General features: G+C 55.3%; 3 protein-coding genes across 10 annotated transcripts in view; 1 reads left to right on the top strand and 2 right to left on the bottom strand.

The window, feature by feature from the left end:
* Positions 1–87: 87 nt before the first annotated feature.
* PAQR6 (progestin and adipoQ receptor family member 6) lies at positions 88–12,338 on the top strand. Of its 4 annotated transcripts, XR_004313986.1 has the most exons (10): positions 1,595–1,725; positions 2,362–2,437; positions 2,880–3,007; positions 3,140–3,345; positions 3,473–3,599; positions 3,998–4,094; positions 4,267–4,417; positions 4,764–5,177; positions 11,790–11,923; positions 12,055–12,338. XR_004313986.1 is itself a non-coding variant. In XM_032464049.1 (8 exons), the coding sequence occupies exons 2-8, from the start codon at positions 2,387–2,389 to the stop codon at positions 5,036–5,038; spliced, it is 1,035 nt and encodes a 344-aa protein (XP_032319940.1). In that variant the 5' UTR covers positions 88–1,075; positions 2,362–2,386; the 3' UTR covers positions 5,039–5,734. The 4 variants fall into 4 exon arrangements, 2 of the variants coding, with proteins under 2 accessions (XP_032319940.1, XP_032319939.1); XR_004313987.1 differs by lacking the exon at positions 12,055–12,338 and having other exon boundaries at positions 11,790–11,978; XM_032464049.1 differs by lacking the exons at positions 1,595–1,725; positions 11,790–11,923; positions 12,055–12,338 and adding an exon at positions 88–1,075 and having other exon boundaries at positions 4,764–5,734.
* Positions 5,854–6,945, bottom strand: BGLAP (bone gamma-carboxyglutamate protein). The gene is made up of 4 exons (XM_006174558.3): positions 6,805–6,945; positions 6,528–6,566; positions 6,273–6,342; positions 5,854–6,122 (listed from the first exon to the last, which is right to left on the bottom strand). Exons 1-4 carry the CDS (start codon positions 6,866–6,868, stop codon positions 5,993–5,995), a joined length of 303 nt encoding a protein of 100 aa, XP_006174620.2. The 5' UTR covers positions 6,869–6,945; the 3' UTR covers positions 5,854–5,992.
* The window catches only part of LOC102512646 (polyamine-modulated factor 1), a 22,813-nt gene continuing 11,375 nt past the window's right edge, over positions 6,961–18,398 (bottom strand). The window contains exons 2-7 of one of the 5 annotated variants that reach the window (XM_032464051.1): positions 13,223–13,328; positions 12,745–12,798; positions 12,363–12,463; positions 10,798–10,993; positions 9,081–9,138; positions 6,964–7,096 (exon numbers count right to left, since the gene is read on the bottom strand). In XM_032464051.1, the coding sequence (XP_032319942.1) occupies positions 9,085–9,138; positions 10,798–10,993; positions 12,363–12,463; positions 12,745–12,798; positions 13,223–13,328 (511 nt within the window). In that variant the 3' untranslated portion in view covers positions 6,964–7,096; positions 9,081–9,084. Of the gene's footprint in view, positions 7,097–8,604; positions 9,163–10,797; positions 10,994–12,362; positions 12,464–12,744; positions 12,799–13,222; positions 13,329–18,398 lie in introns of those variants that run through there. The other 4 variants (XM_032464053.1, XM_032464050.1, XM_032464052.1 and 1 more) reach the window with 4 other exon arrangements.

Here is an 18,398-nt window from a genome sequence, read left to right on the forward strand (position 1 = left end):
GATGGCGTTTCGGAAAGGTTTCTTTGAGGTGGACCCATTGAAGCAAGAAACCAGCAACTGAAGCACAAACTCCAGAGATGGTTTTGATAGACACTGTCAAGTTTATTGACTCTGTGAACTGAGCTGGTGGCTCCACAAGGGTGACAGGTGAAAACAATACATAGTTTGACCCTGCATGACAGAGTTTGAGTGCTGACCCCCATGCAGTCAAAAATGTGTACATGAGTTTACAGTTGGCCCTCATGCACGATACTTGTTGACCACAGTACTGAGTAAACATTTAATGGAAGAAATCTGCATGTAAGTGCAGTTCAAACCCATGTTCAAGGGTCAAGTGTATTTTGAAGGCAACAGTGCTGCTTAGGGGAGGTTTGCTGTCTCAGCTGGGTCCTCTGAGTTGGGGAGAAACTTCCTCAAAGGAGAGGTGAGAGTGGGCCTTGAAACCAGCCTCTTGAGTCTTCAACTCCTGTCCCTCTGCAAGGACAGACAACTCAAGTGTGTGGAGAGTGGAGAAGCTTGGTGAGTCCCCTCGTGGTTGAACCAACACAACCAAGTGCATTTGCTCTGGATCTTACCTAGTACCAGATGCTAAGAGGCCGTGAAGCACAGTGAGGAGTGGTTTCGGAAATCCAAAGTCAGGGTTTGGAGTCCTCTGCCCAGCCTAGGGCAGAGCCACCCTCAGCTGGGAGAAACTGGAACCCTGGCGCCAAGGGGCAGCCCAGTCTGTGGGGGGCGCTCTGTATCACCCTGGCTGCATCCTGGCTAGGGCCCCCGCCTCTTCCGGCCAGTCTGCTCTCTGTGGGGTGGGGTCAAGCTGGAGGGGCTGGCTGTGTGCTGGAGGCTGAGTGAGCTGCCTGCTAATGGGGCTGGGCCACCCTGCGCTGCTCCCTGAAGGGTGGACAAGGCTGGGATTGTTCCCCGGCTCTCCTTTGTCTCCCACTCCCCGCCCAGGCCTGGCCCGCCTGTCTGCCACTCTCCTCTCCCTCCCGTTGGCCCGGCTGGCAAGAGCCTGGGACTCCGCCCGTGGAGCCAGGGCCGGTCACCCACCGCCTTAGGAGCGCCCATCAAGCCCTGGGTAAGGAAGCTCACCTGGGGCCCGGATGCCCGTGCTGAGAAACGAGAGGCAATGCGCCTGCTCCAGCCTCCTCCCCTATTTCCATGGCTACAGCACAAACTCTACTCCAGAGACCCTTAGACCCTAGTGCTGAGGGAAGGGACCCTGAGGGGAGCTAGACCCCCAGCATCGTCCTGCCTCACCCCTCCCCCAGGCAGCTGGGCAGCACTCAGGTTAGGTCAGAACATCCCCATCCTGCTCCCAGGAGGGGTCATCTATCTTAAAGCTCAGTCAGGGCGCACGGACTAGGGGCCAGGTCTGCCTTGTGCCCAGCTGGGTCCCCAGCACCCAGCTCAAGAGCAGAGGGCCCCAAACTGTTCAATCACAGGAGCAGAGGCTTGGGGTTCCAGCTGGTGGTGTGAGGCCCACAGTGCGTGCAGCACAAACACATGCAGACAGTGCGCAAAGCAGCGGCAGGAAGATGGGTGGGGCTAGGCTGGAAAGTTTTGGCTTGGGGACTAGGGGAGTGTCCTGTTCTCTCTCCTCCCCGGGCGGTTCCACCCTCCTTGCTGGCTCAGCCCCTCCACTTGTGCCAAGGAATGTGCCTGGGAGAGGCAGCCTGAGAAGCAGGCAGGGCAGCAGAGCCGCAGCCACCCGGAGGCAGCACACAGGTCTGGGGCTGAGGGGCACGGGGCTCAGGAGGGACAGGGACCCCGAATGCCCTCAGAAGGTACTAGGGTAGTCCTCAGAGAAGAGCCAGGCATCCCTCTAATTCGCTGTCCCACCGGTGGCATCTGGCCTCTCCAGAAACTCTCCCCAGTGCCCTGAATTTTCTGTGCTCAGCCCAGGCACCACGGGCCAAGGGGCTTTCTGGTGGTGGCAATGGTGGGGTGTGCTTGGGCTCTCTCTGTGCTGCCTCCATAAGTCAGCGTTCTCCTGAAACAAATTGGGGGTTGGGCCTGAATCCAGGGTCCAGGGTTACCGTCCAGCTGAGGCAGCCTTCTGAGGGGGACCCTCTATCACTCCTTGCTGAGTTGAGGCTGACCAGCCCCTCTCAGTGGGGGAACTGAATGCCCTCGTGCTAGGATGGGGAGGGTTGGGGTTATGTGATATGGGGGCCAGGCCAGCCTCCCCTGGCCTGAAGGAAGCAGCTTGGTGGCCAGCTACCACCCACACGTATGTGTGTATGCGTGTGCACACAGCCCACTCTGGGTCTCAGTGACCGGGTCCAGCCTAGACCTGGGTGAAAAGGGACCCGTGGATGGGGGCAGATACCTAATTTCCAACCCCCTGCCCTTTGTCTCCAGGTCAACGTGGAGGTGCCGGGCCACCATGCTCAGTCTCAAGCTGCCCCAGCTCCTTCGAGTCCACCAGGTCCCCAGGGTGAGGGCCTTAACTCACTGACTCCTACCTCCCAGGAGACTGACTGGGGCAGATGTTCTCTTTTTGCAAGTGCAGAAGTCCCTACTGCAGGCTAACTCTTATCCCTGCCATTTCGGTGTGGGACTCTTATGTTCTCTAAGGAACAGGCTATGACCTGCTCCCTAGAGCCCAGAACGCTCCTTCATCCAATGTCCCCTTCCCCAGAGCACTCTGCGTCCAACTACCCCATCCTATCTTGCCCCTTTATTCTGCCTCTTCTGTTTCTCACCTGCTCTCTGGGTATTGGAACCTGTGGTGTGATGAGGTCGGATTTTAGCTTGGCTTTGGGTCCTTTGTGACCTCCAGCCCATTCTCTTCAACCCTGCCTCCAGAGATCTCTCTTGGACAAAAAGGCTGGGGCTCAGTAACTCCCCTCCTCTCCCCTCCGCCCCCACTCCACCAGGTGTTCTGGGAAGACGGCATCATGTCTGGCTACCGCCACCCTACCAGCTCGGCCTTAGACTGTGTCCTCAGCTCCTTCCAGATGACCAACGAGACCGTCAACATCTGGACTCACTTCCTGCCCACCTGGTGAGGGAAGCTCTGTCCCAGGCTTCGGTCTCGAGCTCAGAGGGGGTACTCAGGCGGGCCGGGACGGCCCAGGCCCGCGGGCTGCAGCGGGAGTCGTGGGGCTCCGGCGACCTGAGCACGTGCCCGCCGCAGGTACTTCCTGTGGCGCCTCCTGGCGCTGGCCGGGGGCCCGGGCTTCCGGTCGGAGCCCTACCACTGGCCGCTGCTCGTCTTCCTGCTGCCCGCCTGCCTCTACCCGTTTGCGTCGTGCTGTGCGCACACCTTCAGCTCCATGTCGCCCCGCGCGCGTCACATCTGCTACTTCCTGGACTACGGGGCGCTCAGCCTCTACAGCCTGGGTGAGCCAGGCGGCGACGGCGGGCGCGGGGCGGAGCGGGGCGTTCCGGGGCAGGGCGGGGTGTGGCGCGGGGGTCTCCGCCCAGAGCGCGTCCTTCGGGCCTCAGCTCCCGCCCCGCGTCCCCCTAGGCTGCGCCTTCCCCTACGCCGCCTACTCCATGCCGGCCCCCTGGCTGCACAGCCGCCTGCACCAGCTCTTTGTGCCCGCCGCCGCACTCAATTCCTTCCTGTGCACCGGCCTGTCCTGCTACTCCCGGTAGGTTCTCTGCCAGGGGTGAAGGGGAAGGCGGCGGGGGCGGGGGCACACGGGGCAGGGCACTCACAAACATTTGGACTCCCAGGATTTGTGGGAGACCAGCGATCATGTGCCTCAGCCTCACTGCTCTTGAACAACAGTAGTAACAACAGGACCATTTATTGAGGACCATACTGTGCCCAGACTCTGCACTGTCTCTAATTCTCACAGCCACCTAAGAGGCAGGCTTCTAGCCCCATTTTACAGATGTGGTCACTTACAAAGGAGTCATGTACCCTAAGGGCTTTCGTAGCCACTAAGCTACACTGACATTCTATCTTGGTCAAAGGTCCCTTGCCCTCCTCTGACCCCCACCCCAGCACAAGGATGGTGATCAGCCTTTCCCTCCCACCTCCCAGATTCCCAGAGCTAGAAAGGCCTGGACTCAGTAAGATCCTTCGCACAGCTGCCTTCACCTATCCCTTCCTGTTCGACAACCTCCCGCTCTTCTATCGGGTAAGGCTCCTGCTTTCCTGCCCTGACCCCTACAGTGCCCACTTCCAGTCCTGCCCACTCAGTCCCAGCACCCAGTCCAGCTGTGTCCTCCCCTCCACCCCCCACCAGATCTCAGACACATGGTGTCCACTCCCAAAGCCCCTCCCTGCCAAACCGCCTTTTCCTTTGCCAGCTCAGCCTGTGCTGGGGCAGGGCCCACAGCTGTGGACAGGAGGCGCTGAGCACCAGCCACGGCTACCACCTCTTCTGCGCACTGCTCACTGGCTTCCTCTTCGCCTCCCACCTACCTGAGCGGCTGGCACCAGGACGCTTTGATTACATTGGTGAGAGCAGGCCTGGTCTGGCCCGGGAGGGGAGCATTTGGGGTGAGTCTGGATTAGTCAGCTCCTCAGAGCGCAGAGTGAATTGAGTAAAGGAGCGTGTCCCTGGCAGGGTCCTCAGGGTCCAGCCCCAGCCCTCAGATACAGCAAAACCAGTAGCATGTCTGCTGGGGCTCTGTGCACCCCAGCTCACTCACTCCTGTCAATAATCCTGGGAATCAGGTTTCTTATTCCCAGTTTTAGGAGAGTAGCAAGCCCAGAGAATGGGGTGCTTGCCAAGGGTCACAGGATGAGTCGGGGCAGCCCTGGGGACGGGGTTTGTGCCCTGACCTGCCTACCCTCCCCACAGGCCACAGCCACCAGCTATTCCACATCTGTGCAGTGCTGGGCACCCATTTCCAGCTGGAGGCGGTGCTGGCTGATATGGGATCTCGCCGAGCCTGGCTGGCTACGCAGGAATCGCCCCTGGGCCTGGCGGGCACAGTGGCCACACTGGGCTTGGCGGTGGCCGGGAATCTGCTCATCATTGCCACTTTCACAGCTTCCCTATTCCGGGCCCCCAGTACATGCCCCCTGCTGCAGGGCGGCCCACTGGAGGCGGGTACAAAGGCCAAACTACAGTGAGGCCCCAGCTCTGAGCCTGCCCTGGAGGGAGGCAGAGGCCAGGCCCCAGTGCTGGCAGGAGACCAGACCCAACCAGGCCTGATAAGGTGCGGGCACATCTGAGCCTGGAACCAAGAGTGGCTGAGGAGAGAGTGCAGAGGTGAGAAGGGAGAGGAGAGGAGAGGGGCTGGGGGGCCGGGTGAGAGCAGGAGGGTCAGGGAGGGGGCTCTTGATGGGGTGGAGGAAGTGCTGAGGGTCTGAGAGGGGAGGTGCGTGTGTCCAGGCTGGAGCTGCCCCACCCACCTCAGAGGCTGGGATAGGGAGGTGTTGGACCCTTTTATCAGGTCCCATTTCTGGTGCTCCTGGAGTCTCTGCTCAGCCCAGGGAAGAACTAACATGACTAACCCAGGCCCACCCCAAATGCTCTGTAACCAGGCCAGGAGGCCTGCTATTGCCCCCTACCCCTAAGCCAGGCAGTACCGTCTGCCGGCAGCTGTTTGCCTACAGAGATAAGGCCTGTCCGCTCATAGCCATGCACTCCAGGTGTCCAGGAGTGCATGGGGTCTGGCCTATTTGGGTGTGTCATGGATGGCGCAGTGGGTTGAGGTGGGGAAGGTTCTGGCCTATAGAGGGGAACCCTAGTTAGACTTTAGGAAGCCACCTTCAGTGCTTCTGGAATGAGGCAGGGACAAATAAATAAATCAACAACAGACTTTGGGGAGCACTTTCTGGGACTGAAAAAGATAAAACCTCCTTTCCACTCCCCATCCTCCCAACGCCTCCTCCTCATACTCCATAGATGGACAAAGAATCAGTTCCACCACTAGTTCCTCTTCTGGAGTTTATTCTGGAGCAGCTGGAATGATGGGGACCTCACACTTGCAGGGCAGGGAGGTCCGGGCGAGGGGAGGGGAAGGGGTCCTGGAGAGGAGCCAGCGCTGGGGGCTGCCAGCCAGGCCAGCAGGGCTGCGAGCTCTAGGTTGTGCCGTAGAAGCGCCGGTAGGCCTCCTGGAAGCCCATTTGGTCAGCCAGCTCATCACAGTCCGGGTTGAGCTCACACACCTCCCTCTTGGGCTCCAAGGGATCTACGTAGGGGGCTGGGGCTCTGAGAACCCAACACACTAGCATCAGCCTCCAGGCAAAATGCCCACCCCTCCTCCCACGGCACTGGGGCTCCAGAGTCCTGGCCAGGAGGCCTGCCCTGACCCCCCCACCTGGAGATGCAGGGCCCTGTCCAGCACCTCCTTTCTCTCACCCCAGCCCATGATCCAGGTAGCGTCTGAGTCTCTTCACCATCTCACTGCCCTCCTGCTTGGACACGAAGGCTGTGGAGCAGAAGGGCAGGGGTCAGGTGGCTCTGAGTTTGGGTGGACAAGGAGGGGAGTAGGCTGGCCTTCCTGATAGCCAGGTGGGAGTGGGCAGGAGGGGGGAATGGGACTCGGGACGGGGGGACGGTGCTGGGAGTGGGCAGCACCACTGGGTGATACAGGGCACAGCCCCCACCTCATACCTGCACCTTTGCCAGACTCTGCACCACTGGGCTTCGCATCTGTAAAGAAAGGGGGCCCAGTTCACCCCTGCTTCTCCCTACGGCCCTCCTCCTGTGCCTCTCTGGCCCCTTACTCTTCCCTTCTCTCCCTCCACAAGGTCAGATCTGGGGGTGAAGGGACTGAGCCCACAGGAAGGTGGTTAGACTACCACGGGACCACCAGGGGAAGGGATGAGGAGAGGCGAGGCCATGGCACTCTCCCTTTGCAGCTCCCACGGGCTGGGGCGGGGGCACTCACCTACCCGGCCAGCGAGGCAGAGCGTGGCCAGGGCCAGTAGGGCGAGGAGCGTGAGGGGCCTCATTGTGTGTCTTGTCAGCGGCTGCGTTGGGGCTGCTGCTCAGGACTCAGCTGGTCTGCCTCTCCCAGCCTCCAGCACTGCTTTATACTCTCTGGGCTGTGCCCCGGAGGCAAGGGTTCAGGAGGGTCACGGGAGAACCTGCCAGGGCTATTTGGGGGTCATCCGCCCCAGCTCTGTAGGCCAAACCCCAAAGGATGTTGTGGTTGGAGCTGCGGCTGCCTGGGCAGGGCCCTGGGAGTGATGGAGGAGGGTAGGCCTCAATCAGACTGCCAGTCTCCAGACATGGAGGTCCCCAGCCCCTCCCTAAAGGGGCTGCCCTGGGTCCCCCAGCCCCTACTCACTCTTGCTCGGAGCCCCAGCCCCAGCCTCAGTTTGAGCACCAGCGGGACAGGCTAGAAGGGTAGGAGAGGGAGCCTAGAGAGGAAGGGGGCCCAGAGATCTAAAATAGGTTGGCACAGAGCTGGGCTACAGCCTCTTGCAGACTGTGATTTCCACCGTCGGCCCCATGGGCAGGAGCCAAACCCCAGGGAGGGAGGGCCTGCCGCTGCCCTCGTTCACCCCGAGGGGCCCTGCCCCAGAGAGACACCAACAGCAGGCCTGGTGTGGGGGCAGCTCGACTCTGCTCAGGCCCTGGGCATCAGGACTGGAAGGGGTTGGGGCAGCACAGGGACAAGAGCCGAAAGCCAACACAGGTGGGGCCAGGTATGAGGTAAGGACAGCCCTTCTGTTTGGGGCCGGCCAGGTGAGCACTGCAGTGGGGATGCCCTTCCCCGTGGCCCTTGCAGGTGGGGAGGCAGGGCCCACGAGGGGCAGGGAGGTGGAGAGCACCTCTGGGCTCCTCACCCCCCATCCTCTTCCTGCCCTCACAGCCTCCCCAGTGCCAACAACCAAGGGGACGTGTCCCCTGAGGGGCAGGACATCCAACCTGAAACCACCCCCAACACTTAGAACTGCTTCTGTCTCAGCTCAGCCTGGAGAGGAGGGAGGGTGTCCTCACCCACCACCCACTCACCAGGTGGAAACCTGCCAGACAAAGCACTGCCACCCCACAGCCTGCGGCTCGGCAGGAGGGGCTGCCTGATGTTTGGGTGCATTCAGGAGGAGGGAGGAGCCGCTGGGCACAGTTTGAGGGGTGGGGTTGGTGAGCAGGGACCACCCTGACAACTTCCCAAGTGTCTCCAGTGCTCCTAGACAGACCCCACTAAGCCTCTCTCCAGAGTTAGGGTGAGGACCTCACCAGGGAAGAAAGTTCTGCCCCCATTCACCCCCACCCCCTTCCCCCTCCAGTCTGGAGGATGCACCCACCCTGCCTTTGGGGAAGTCCCTCCTGATACCCTGTGGCCCTGGCTGGGGAAGAGGAAGGCATGAGAAGCAGGGGGACAAACTGCCCAGCTATTCAGAGGGCCCACCTGCTCCGTATGTGAGCGCTCACCAGGTGCAAACACCGAAGGAGGGCCACCATGGTGCCTTTAAGGGCAGGCTAGGTTGGACAGTGACATCCCCCTGGCAGCTTGTCTTGGCCTCAGGGAACCCAGGCTCCTGGTTTCTGTGACAAGGGGCTCCACTGCCCTTCCATACATGATGGTCAGATACACCCCCCACCAACCCACGCCGGCCTAGAGGTTCCCGGAGCCCTACAACTGAGGCCTCAACTGGAGCCAGGACTCTGGACTCCAGGGTGGGATCTTGGCCCAGGAGAGGCCTGGGAGAGGCCCAGGCGGAGGAAGCATCCTCACAGATTACAGTGCAGTGGAGGAAGTTTATTTGCGGATGTGGGGAGAACATGGCAAGAGCCCTCGAGCTGGCCAGCAAGGGGGCAATCAGTGGAGACTGAAAACAGATTCCCCATGCCAGGCCCAAGGTGGGGCTCAGGAACTGGTGGTACGTGTTGTGACGGGGTAGGGTAGGGGGTTGGCTTGAACCTAGAGAAGAAGGAGCATGGTGCCTGATCCCAGGGCTGGGAGCCGGCCACGGATGCTCAGGTTAGGAGAAAACGGGGAGAAGCCTGAAGGTAGTGTGTGTTTACGACCTCAAGGGACTGCCAAAGGCACAGTGGCAGTGGAGACGCTGAGGCCTCCTCCTCCAGCAGATCCCATCACTGCTTAGGGACTGGGCACCGATCTGGCTGTTCTCAGAGGCAGCTCACTCAGGCCCAGCATGCTGGACCACAGGCCCTTGACCTTGACTGCCCTCTGATCCTGGGCCCGGCTCTTGCCTCCTCACTCAGGCTCCCTCAGCACGGCCACCAGCTCCTTCTGTTCTCTGTGTAGAGCCTGACATCAACAGGAGAGAGCAGACTGATTGAGAGGTGAGAAAACCCAACCCTTTCCCTCCACTGTCCTTGACTCCAGGCCTGGGTTTCCCCCCGGACGACGTGGAAGTGTCTGTACCTCATGTAACAGGCCCAGCAGGGCACTTTAGGAAATCCACCCCAATCAGCAAGCGTTTGTGGTAGGCTGTGTGCCGGCCAACTAGGCTGGACCTCCCCAGAGCAGAGCTGTTCCTCAGTAAGGGCCCCTAGGGTGTTCCGTGATCCTCTGACCTCACTGGGGATTTCTAGCAGAGAAACTTTCTTAAATTAAGTGGACTTTCAGCCAGGCTATAGCCATGGAAGTTGTGGTGAAAAAGAGCTCTCTGAAGCTCCCACACAGGGCTCAGCACTGAACAGTCAATCCAGCTGACCCACTTCAAACAATGGTTCAGATCTGCAGCTGTAATGGGAGAGGTGTGGCTATAAGAGCAGGGGGCTTCCTTCCTCCTCTTAAAATAGAAGCACCAAACAGAGCCGGCAGGCCCCGGGGATCACTATTTAGCCACTTTGGCAGCCAGGGCCCAGAAGGGAGTGAGGGACACTCATGGTGATGGAACAGCAATGGCAGCGCAGCTCCTTGCCTGAGGACTCAGCAGGGCGGCCCTGAGAGTCCCTGAGACGTGGCTCTGAGCTGTGGAACCTGCCCCAGGAGACAGCAGCAGGCCGAGGGCCTTGGTTACACCACCTGCATGCCTGCTGTGTAGAGCCTGGGCCGCTCCACTACACCGCAGACCCCCAGGGCCAGTGTGTTACAGGAGGAGGCTAAGGGGGTGAGGACAAGGGGAGGCAGAACAAGGCGCCAGCCTTTCTCGTACTGCTGCCTCTCTGAGGCTCAGTGCCTTGCTGAGGCCAGAGCAGGGCCTTCAGGCTGCAGCTGACTGGTCTTGGGAAGAGAAGACCGGGGGACCCAAGAGCCATAGATTTGGGACCTATTCCACTCAGGATCAGGAAGGTCTGCCCCAGGGAGGGAGCTGTCAAGTGGCCATAGGTAGACATAGGCTGGACATTTAAATGATGGAGAGAACCTGACAATGGGCCACCTTTCAAGCCCCACTAGAGACCCTCTTCTGGAACTGCACGTTAAGCCAGTGAGAAATCCATCTCATCACTCTCCGGCTACACTTGCTCTGTGTGTCATCCAGCCTGATCACCCTCTTTCCCCTTATTCACCATCTTGGCCCCAAGTGACTTTCAGAAATTCATCCTCAAAGGACACACATTTGTTGCACAGAGGGTATGTTTTAGATATGCTGACAGATCAGAGGGAGATACAGCTCAAGTGGCAGAGTGCCTGCTGAGCATGCACAAGGTCCTGGGTTCAATCCCAGTACCTCCTCTAAAAGTAAATAAATAAACCTAATCCCCCCACCCAAGAACTATATAAATAAATATTTTTTTAAAAGAAAAAATAGAGCAACCTTCGTAGAAAAAAAAAGAAGGAAAAAAAACAAATATGCTGATGGACTAAAGTCATTCTAATGTACACATTTTAAAGGTACTGGGCAGTATCGCATGAGGTAAAACCTCCCTGGCTACAGAGGGTTAACCCTGACTCTGACGCGGAGAGGTCCGCGTCAGAACCCGGGCAGCATGTGCCTGTGGGCAGGGCCGGGACACTCACCTGCCAGGCCTGCTGCCGGGCCTGAACCTGCAGCTGCAGCTCCTCTACCTGCCTGCGCCCGGCCAGGACGGCATCTGCCAGCTGCCTGTTCTCGGCCTCCTGCTTCTGTACACGGCGCTGCAGGGCGTCCCGCTGCTGCAGGAAGTAGGGCACCAGGGTGCTGCGCAGGTCCTTCTCCGGGATCCCACTAGGGCGCCTGCAGGGCCGCGGAGGGCACAGGGGATGGGGACAGGGAGGGGTGTGTGGGCTGAGGCTTCTCCCTCCAAACCCAGTGGTGGCATTCCTACCTTCAGTCTCAAGCTGGGCTGGCTTCCAAGGCCTCTCCTATGGTCTCTCTCACTCCCAAGACCCAGCTGCATGGCTCCTGCTGCTGATAGGCATGCTAAGCCCTTACCTCTCAGCTTCAGCGCCCAGGAATCTACTTCTCCCTTTCTCACCAGCCCGTGTCTTAGCCTTCCTCCTCTCCCCACATACAGTGCCCCCAGCTGTCATGCTCCAGGCCTACAGGTGACTTTTTTGGCTCCTGTCTCTGTCCTTGTGACCATGGGCCTTGCTGGTGCATCTGCTCCATCTGACTGTGAGCTGGGGGTGGGGGTGGGGTGGCGGTGGGATGAGCCATCCCAGATGGAGTGGTGGCCCAAGAGCAGGCCCAGACCCTGAGAGACCCTTGCTGGCTAAGGTGGGAAGAAAAGGGAAGGCAGGTCTGAGAAGGTGAGACTGTAGAGGGTTCTGAGTGTCCAGAGTGAGGAGATGGGTCAGTTCTGATGGGCAGGGGGCTAGAAGCCACTGTAGGTTCTTTAAAAATTCTTTTTTGGTTACAAAAGTTAGTTCTCTTACATTACTAAGGTCACAAAGCATTAACAAATTGAAAAGCACAAAGGTTTTTACTCCCTCTGCCCCAGGATTCTACTCAGGCAGGGAAGGGTGGCAGGAGGCAGGAGCTCAGGCCACTTATGGTCTCGGTGGCCTCAACTCTCCACTCCTGTCCCCAGGGCCCCTTGCTCCGCGCTGCACAGGAGAGCCAGGCAGCAGAGCGGCTCACTGAAACCACAGCCCTGGGAGAGCAAGTCTTTCATGTCTTACTCACTGCTGAATCTCTGGCATCTGAGACAGTATTGGGCGTATAGTAAGTGCTCCTAAATACTTGTTGAATGAACAAATGAATAAAAACCAGATGCTCAGGCCAGACTAATCGACCTAAGATTCCACACCTCGCTGTTCTACCTCGTCTCACACTACCTACCCTCTCTCCTGCAGGCTAGATGGGTCCTGAAATGAGCTCCCCGGGAAGATTTCCCTCATTCCAGTCACCTCATACCCCTGGACAACATGGGCTTGCCCCTGGCTCTCCTCCCTAGAGGGGACTATGCACTTGTTTCTCTGTTTTGGGTCACTGTTTGGTGTTGGTCCTCTCCATCTGTCCCTGTCACAAGGTCCTCTCAGGGGCTGAGAGCCCAGAGTCTCATGCATATGGGTCCACCATAGACGCTCCTTCAAGATTCGGAAGTGCTGCCTCTTTCCCCGCCCTCGGCCCTCCCGTGGGGAGCAGGCATTGCCCTTCTCACCAGGCCGGCTCCCTGCGGTCTTTGCCTTCTTCCACAATCACATCCAGTGCATTCAAGACAGCTTCCAGGTTCCCCTCCTCTTTGATTTCAGAGATTTCATCCTGAAGAGAAATGAGGAAAGAGCTATTATGATACTAGACTGTTCCATAAGCTGAACTGCTAACAGCACTTAGTAAAACTTTCGCTAATTTAGGTCCTGTGTCTTCATACAAACATTCCAAGTTTTCTACATGTGACTTTTATAATTAAGAAAATAAAGTATAAAATGGAAAACATTTGAAAAGGGCCTGCAGCAGGCCTCTCCTCCTGCCATCATCTCTGAATGCTGCCACCCCCGCCGTTACCCCCATGCCTGAGCACCATTTGCTGACAGCACACGGACATTTTGCTGCTGAACCAGGCCCATCCTGCAGTGCGACAGCGTGGAAGTGAAACTCTAGAGAGATCACAGATATTTAAACACATGAATGGACTCCTGTCCTTTTCTGTATCCCCTCTAGGCAGTCCAGTAAATTCAACAATCTGTTAAATGCCTCCTCTTTGCCAGGCTACACCAGGTACTGGAGATACACAGAGAAGTCAGACCCGGGCCTGTCCTTGCCAAGCTCACAAGGTCTGGTGGGGTAGACAACATCTGAACACAGTTACACACTGCACAATGAGAGAAGGGGCATTCAAGACACCCACATCGTTTGGAGGGAAAGAATGACTGCCACTGCAGCCTGCAGGGCATGGAGGACAGATCCATGGACTGAGGGTGGACAGGGGATGAGGGTAGGGTCTCGGCCTTCAAGGGGCTGAGGATCTGGAGGCAGGACCTGAGCCAACAACAACCACCCACTGGGCTTCTTGCCACTCACCCGGATAGATGTCTGCAACTGAGTTATAAACTTGTCATAGATCCGCTGGGTCATCTCAGGCTGCAACTGATAGAAGCGCTTGTAACAGTCAGTGAATCTCCGGTAGCTGGTGGGAAGGACAGAAGGCGAAGGTGGGGAGGGTTAAGGCAGCCCGGCCTCTCCCCACAGGGCTCTGAGCCTTGTCTACTTCATGGCTCTGGTTAAAGGCAGTGGACACGAAATGCCTCATGGGCAGCTCCCGGCACTGAGAATGGCTCAGCCCCACCAGTCTCCCCACTTCCTCTCAGCAGAGCCCCAGCTGAGTTCAGGTGTTTCCCCCGTAAGGGTGGGTCACAATGAGGCCAGCCATGGTTCTTAAACTTGACCTGACCAAGCACCAAATCACCAGGAGGGCTTATTAAAACTCAGATCGCTGCCATCCTCCCCACCCCACCCCCCAGTTTTGAATGAGCTCCCAGGTGGTGCTGCTGCTGCTGTTCTGGGCACCCCACTTTAAGAACCTCTTCATCCCAGTCCCCATGCAGGGCTGGATTAGGACAGGGCATGTGGCCTCTGGGAGAAGTTCCCTTACTTCCAAAAAGAGCCACACAGGAAGGAACTGATGTCCTTTCTGTGGGGCATGACTATATTCAGGTGATGGTCCAGCTCCCGGCAACCAAGGGGGACTTAGCCAGAGGGCAGAGTTTCTAACCTAAGGAGGCAAAGCAGAAAGAGGGAAAAGACCAGGGTCCCCGAGGACATCATCAAGCTGCTGAAAACACCAACCTAGAACCACCCTACCTCTGGGCTTCTTGTTAGTGAGGTAATGGAGTTCTCTGATTGTTCAAGCCATTTAAAATCAGGTCCCTGTCACTGGCACTGATAACACCCCTTGTAGCTGGAAAGGTCAAAGGGTACCCAATATACCCCCAATGGCTTGCTCCTCTTGGACAAAGAAACTCAAATAAGTTAAATGAACTCTCTTGGCTGTTTCCTCTGCCTGCTCTCTCAGGCCCTTCCCCTCCACAAATACTGAGTGCCTCCTATGTGCTGGTCACCAGCAGGTGCTGGGTGTCCCGGGGTGAATGAGACCAGCACGGCCCTCCTGGAGCTTCCAGTAGAAAGTAGAACTCCATGTGGAGATGATTACTGTGGAGAATGCTTGGAAGGAAAAGGGCTGGGGCTATGGGGATGAGAGTGTATCACGGAGATCATCTTTAGGAGTTGGGGGTGGGGGTGAAGGCCTCTCTGATGAAGCAATGTGCAAGGGACCTGCAAAAAGTGTTTGAGCCAAGGAGGAGCCCACACTTGTGCTTTACTATGGGCCCAGATCCTCTCAGGCTGGTAGGCCCCTGGACAAAGAAGGGGTTAGGTACCCTTTTCCTTCCAAGCAAGTAAATAAACATAATTACCTGCCCCCTCCCCCAAACAAATGAACAAAAAAACCAAAAAATAAAATTAAAAAAAAAATTTGTGGAGGGGAAGGGCCTGAGAGAGCAGGCAGAGGAAACAGCCAAGAGAGTTCATTTAACTGATTTGAGTTGGTGCCTGGAACCCAATGCACTGCCCCCACCCCACCCAGGGAGTCACAGCTGGGTCCTCCCTTTCTCATGGGCCTCGGGCCTCCTGACCCAATTCCTACCCCCAAAACAATGCTTTTTGAAACAGGTGCAGAGTGAGAGCAGTGGTGTGCTTGTAAGAGGTAACTTAAATTTTCAGGAAATCTGTGGGCCAGTTGTTAAACATAGCCATTATTGAAAACTATATAAAGTTACAATAAATTACATTAAAGACAAAGGCACTAATTACTCAAAACATATGACCTCCTAGTCATTTCACACATTTCACTCTGCTCCTGAGGTTGCTTCCATTGCTGGTTTCTACCTGTGGAAACAGGTGTGCCGCTGCCCATCTCTTCCCAGCCGTGTGTAGCGAGGCTACAGTGGCAGGCTTAGGGGTGTTTACACCTTGGAACCTGGCAAACACTGCAAGCCAGGGCTTTACTTCTGGACAGTAGGCTGTAAGCGTCTACCAGCACACCTCTGGGTAAGGGTGACAGTCTCCCATCATTCCCAGGGCACACGTTTGATATCAGTAAACCTTGGAGGCTACAGGCCGAGGTACCAAAAGGACAATACAGAGATGATGGGCATCCTTTCCACCCCCAGCAGAGCCGCAGACATCTTGCTGTTTTGCCACTGGCTCCACAAGCCACGCAGTCTGTGGCTATATGCAGGAATGTGGAGGACACATGGTGCCTGACCAAGAGCTGGAATTGAAACCGGGTAATTGTGGCCTGAGATGGGTTTGGCTCGGACGTGGGAGATCCTGTTTCTCCTCCCAGCCCACTGGCTAGGCAGAGGGTCTGAGCTGGGCACATCTCTCCTGGGTTCAGGCGGCTGGCAGCAGATAGGACCCAGGGCAGGGGTGAGGCACATTCTACCCACCAGTGCTGCTCATCAACTCTTCTGGTGACCCCCTTGGGGTCTGAGAGTTCAGTGAAAGTGAAGGACCCAGAAACACACACACTGATACAAACACAAAAGGTGGAAAACATGTTGCAAGGACATGGAGGGAGAGCAGCCAGGTTGGAGTCCAGGAGCAAAGTGATTTTTTTTTCCTTTTTTTCTTCTAGTTTCACTGAGATATAATCCACTTATAGCACCTGATAAATTTAAGGTGTACAGCATAATGATCTGACTTACATATATTGGGAAATGATTACCACAATAAGTTTAACTAATATCCATCAACTCATATAGAAACAAAAAAGAAAGAAAAGGGGAAAGATAAAGGTTTCCCTCTTATGAGAACTCTTAGGAACTACTTTCATAATAGCTTTCAAAATGTACCACACAGCAGTGTTAACTGTAGTCAACATGTTGTACATTACATCCCTAGTACTTATTTATCTAATAACTGGAAGTGTGTATCTTTTGACCACCTTCATGCAATGCCCTCTCCCCCACCCTCCAGTGATTCCTTTCTTGAGAGCCAATGCAGAGTTGGGAATGGTGTGAATGCCCCTGTCAATTTCCTGAAAAAATACCTTCACAGAGAAACAAGAAAAGTGATGAATTCAAAAAAAATTCATGCAATCCCCAATATCTCCATTAAAAAATAAATAAACAAATAAACCTAATTACCTCCCCCCACACACACAAAATTCATGACCACCCCCTCCCCAAACGTCAAATTTTATTTTCTCATATAAACTCTAAACTTTGTGGACAGGGACACTATCTGCAATGGATCTTCAGGTGTCTTAGATACACAGCAGCACTCAAGACGTGCTGCAGACCAGGTGACTGGGGCTGAGGGGAGGTCTGGAGCTACCTGGCCCCCAGCTTGTCCCACTCCCAGCCACTTCCCCTACCCTCGACCCCAGGTTACCAGGGCCCAGACTACTTGAACAGAGGAATCCTCCCCACAGAGCATTAACAATGGCCACTCTGCCAAGCCCCACTTTGCCCTTGGCTAGAATGGTCTCCTGGCCTTGGCCTTCCAAGAGTACACAGGGGCCACCCAGCTATGTGCTGGGTAAGTGCACTGGCTCTGAAGACTGCCTGTCCTTTTGCCTGGGTTCAAATCCCACCTCTACTACTCAGCAGCTGAGTGATCTTGGACAACTTACCTTTAAGCCTCAGTCTCCTCCTCTGTCAAATGGAGACAATAACTATAAGTCACAAAATTATTGTGAGGATTAAATGAGGTTTAACATTTACTACAGTGGATAGCATGTGGAAATTCTCCATATTAGCTACAATTATTACTACCATTCTCAAAAGAACAGGCCTTATCACCACTCAGAAGTGTAGGACACAGTCAGTAACTTGGCTTCCCAAAGCTGAGAAGTCTCCTCCCCCGCAGAAGGTAGGTGCTTAGTAAGTGCGTCTTGGTTGCAGCTGCACGTGCAGGAAGAAACCATTGGCCCCCACTGCAAAGAAAAGGCGAAATTATGGCCCCACAAAAAGGGCCATTTATCATCAATGAAAGTAACTTTTAAAAACTGCATTTACTATGTAAATCAAAACTACAACAAGGTATCACCTCACACTATCCAAAACAGCCATCATTAAAAATAAGTCCACAAAGTGCTGGAGAGGGTGTGGAGAAAAGGGAACCCTCCTACATCATTGGTGGGAATGTAATTTGGTGCAGCTACTATGGAAAACAGTATGGAGGTTCCTTAAAAAACTAAAATTAGAGCTACCATATGATCCAGCAATCCCACTGCTGGGCATATATTCAGAGAAAAGTCTAACTTGAAAAGACACATGCTCCTCAATGTTCACAGCAGCACTATTTACAATAGCCAAGACATGGAAGCAACCTAAATATTCATCAACAGATGACAGATAAAGAAGTTGTGGTGTATTTATATAATATGTGGTGTATGTGTGTGTGTGTGTGTGTGTGTGTGTATATACTAAATTTACTGAGTTTCAAAACAGAGATGACTACATTAACTGATTTTAACCTATTTTTTTCTCTTAAATACTTATTGTGCAGTATCTGAGACACAGTAGCTGTTTTTGAACTCACTGAAAAAGCATTTCATTTACTTTACTAAAAACTAATCATAAATTGAGTTAGCACATGTTTAACTTAAAATATTTAATCCCAGAAAAAAGCTCTGGTGGCTTGCCAACCTGTCAGTTTATATATGAGATAAATTGTGCAGGAACAGAAAGACAGAGGCACAGACAAATAAACATGTGTACTAGTGCTAAGGAAGCCCTGCCTTCCTCCTTCATGGTAACTGGCTTGCTGCCCAACTGAATGCCTGTTCCACAGACTGTCCACCAGAGGGCGGGCGGGAACTGGTGTTTCCGCCCAGTAAAGGAGTGGAAGGCAAAGGCTGAGACCAAGACAGATAGAAGTTGGGGATCCCTGTGACAGAAATTCATGCTCTTCACCCCCGACATGTACAGCTGCTGTGTTTCATTAAGAAATGTTTCTCTGTTTGGCCTTTTCCCGTCCCCCCATCTCAGTCCTGTGTACACTGGGCTGCCCCAGGACTAAGAAAGGGAGAGGGGGAAAAAAAACAGAAATGTTCCTTGATGAAAAATAAGAGGTCAGTCAGCTGCATGTAAATCAATGAAGTCAGAACACTCCCTCACACCATACACAAAAATAAACAGAATGGCTTAAAGATTTAAACATAAGACAGGACACCATAAAACTCTTAGAACAT

Source organism: Camelus ferus, chromosome 21 (assembly GCF_009834535.1).
Source record: "Camelus ferus isolate YT-003-E chromosome 21, BCGSAC_Cfer_1.0, whole genome shotgun sequence".
In the NCBI taxonomy this organism is placed as follows: Eukaryota; Metazoa; Chordata; class Mammalia; order Artiodactyla; family Camelidae; genus Camelus; species Camelus ferus.

Excerpts from the sequence above, each read along its gene's own strand:
- BGLAP (XM_006174558.3), bottom strand. The coding sequence starts at position 6,868 with ATGAGGCCCCTCACGCTCCTCGCCCTACTGGCCCTGGCCACGCTCTGC. Across the intron at positions 6,567-6,804 it reads CTGCCTCGCTGGCCGGGTAG|ATGCGAAGCCCAGTGGTGCA; the intron begins GTGAGTGCCCCC and ends CTTTCTTTACAG. Across the intron at positions 6,343-6,527 it reads AGAGTCTGGCAAAGGTGCAG|CCTTCGTGTCCAAGCAGGAG; the intron begins GTATGAGGTGGG and ends TCTGCTCCACAG.
- PAQR6 (XM_032464049.1), top strand. The coding sequence starts at position 2,387 with ATGCTCAGTCTCAAGCTGCCCCAGCTCCTTCGAGTCCACCAGGTCCCC. Across the intron at positions 3,600-3,997 it reads GGCCTGTCCTGCTACTCCCG|ATTCCCAGAGCTAGAAAGGC; the intron begins GTAGGTTCTCTG and ends CCCACCTCCCAG. Across the intron at positions 4,095-4,266 it reads ACCTCCCGCTCTTCTATCGG|CTCAGCCTGTGCTGGGGCAG; the intron begins GTAAGGCTCCTG and ends TTCCTTTGCCAG.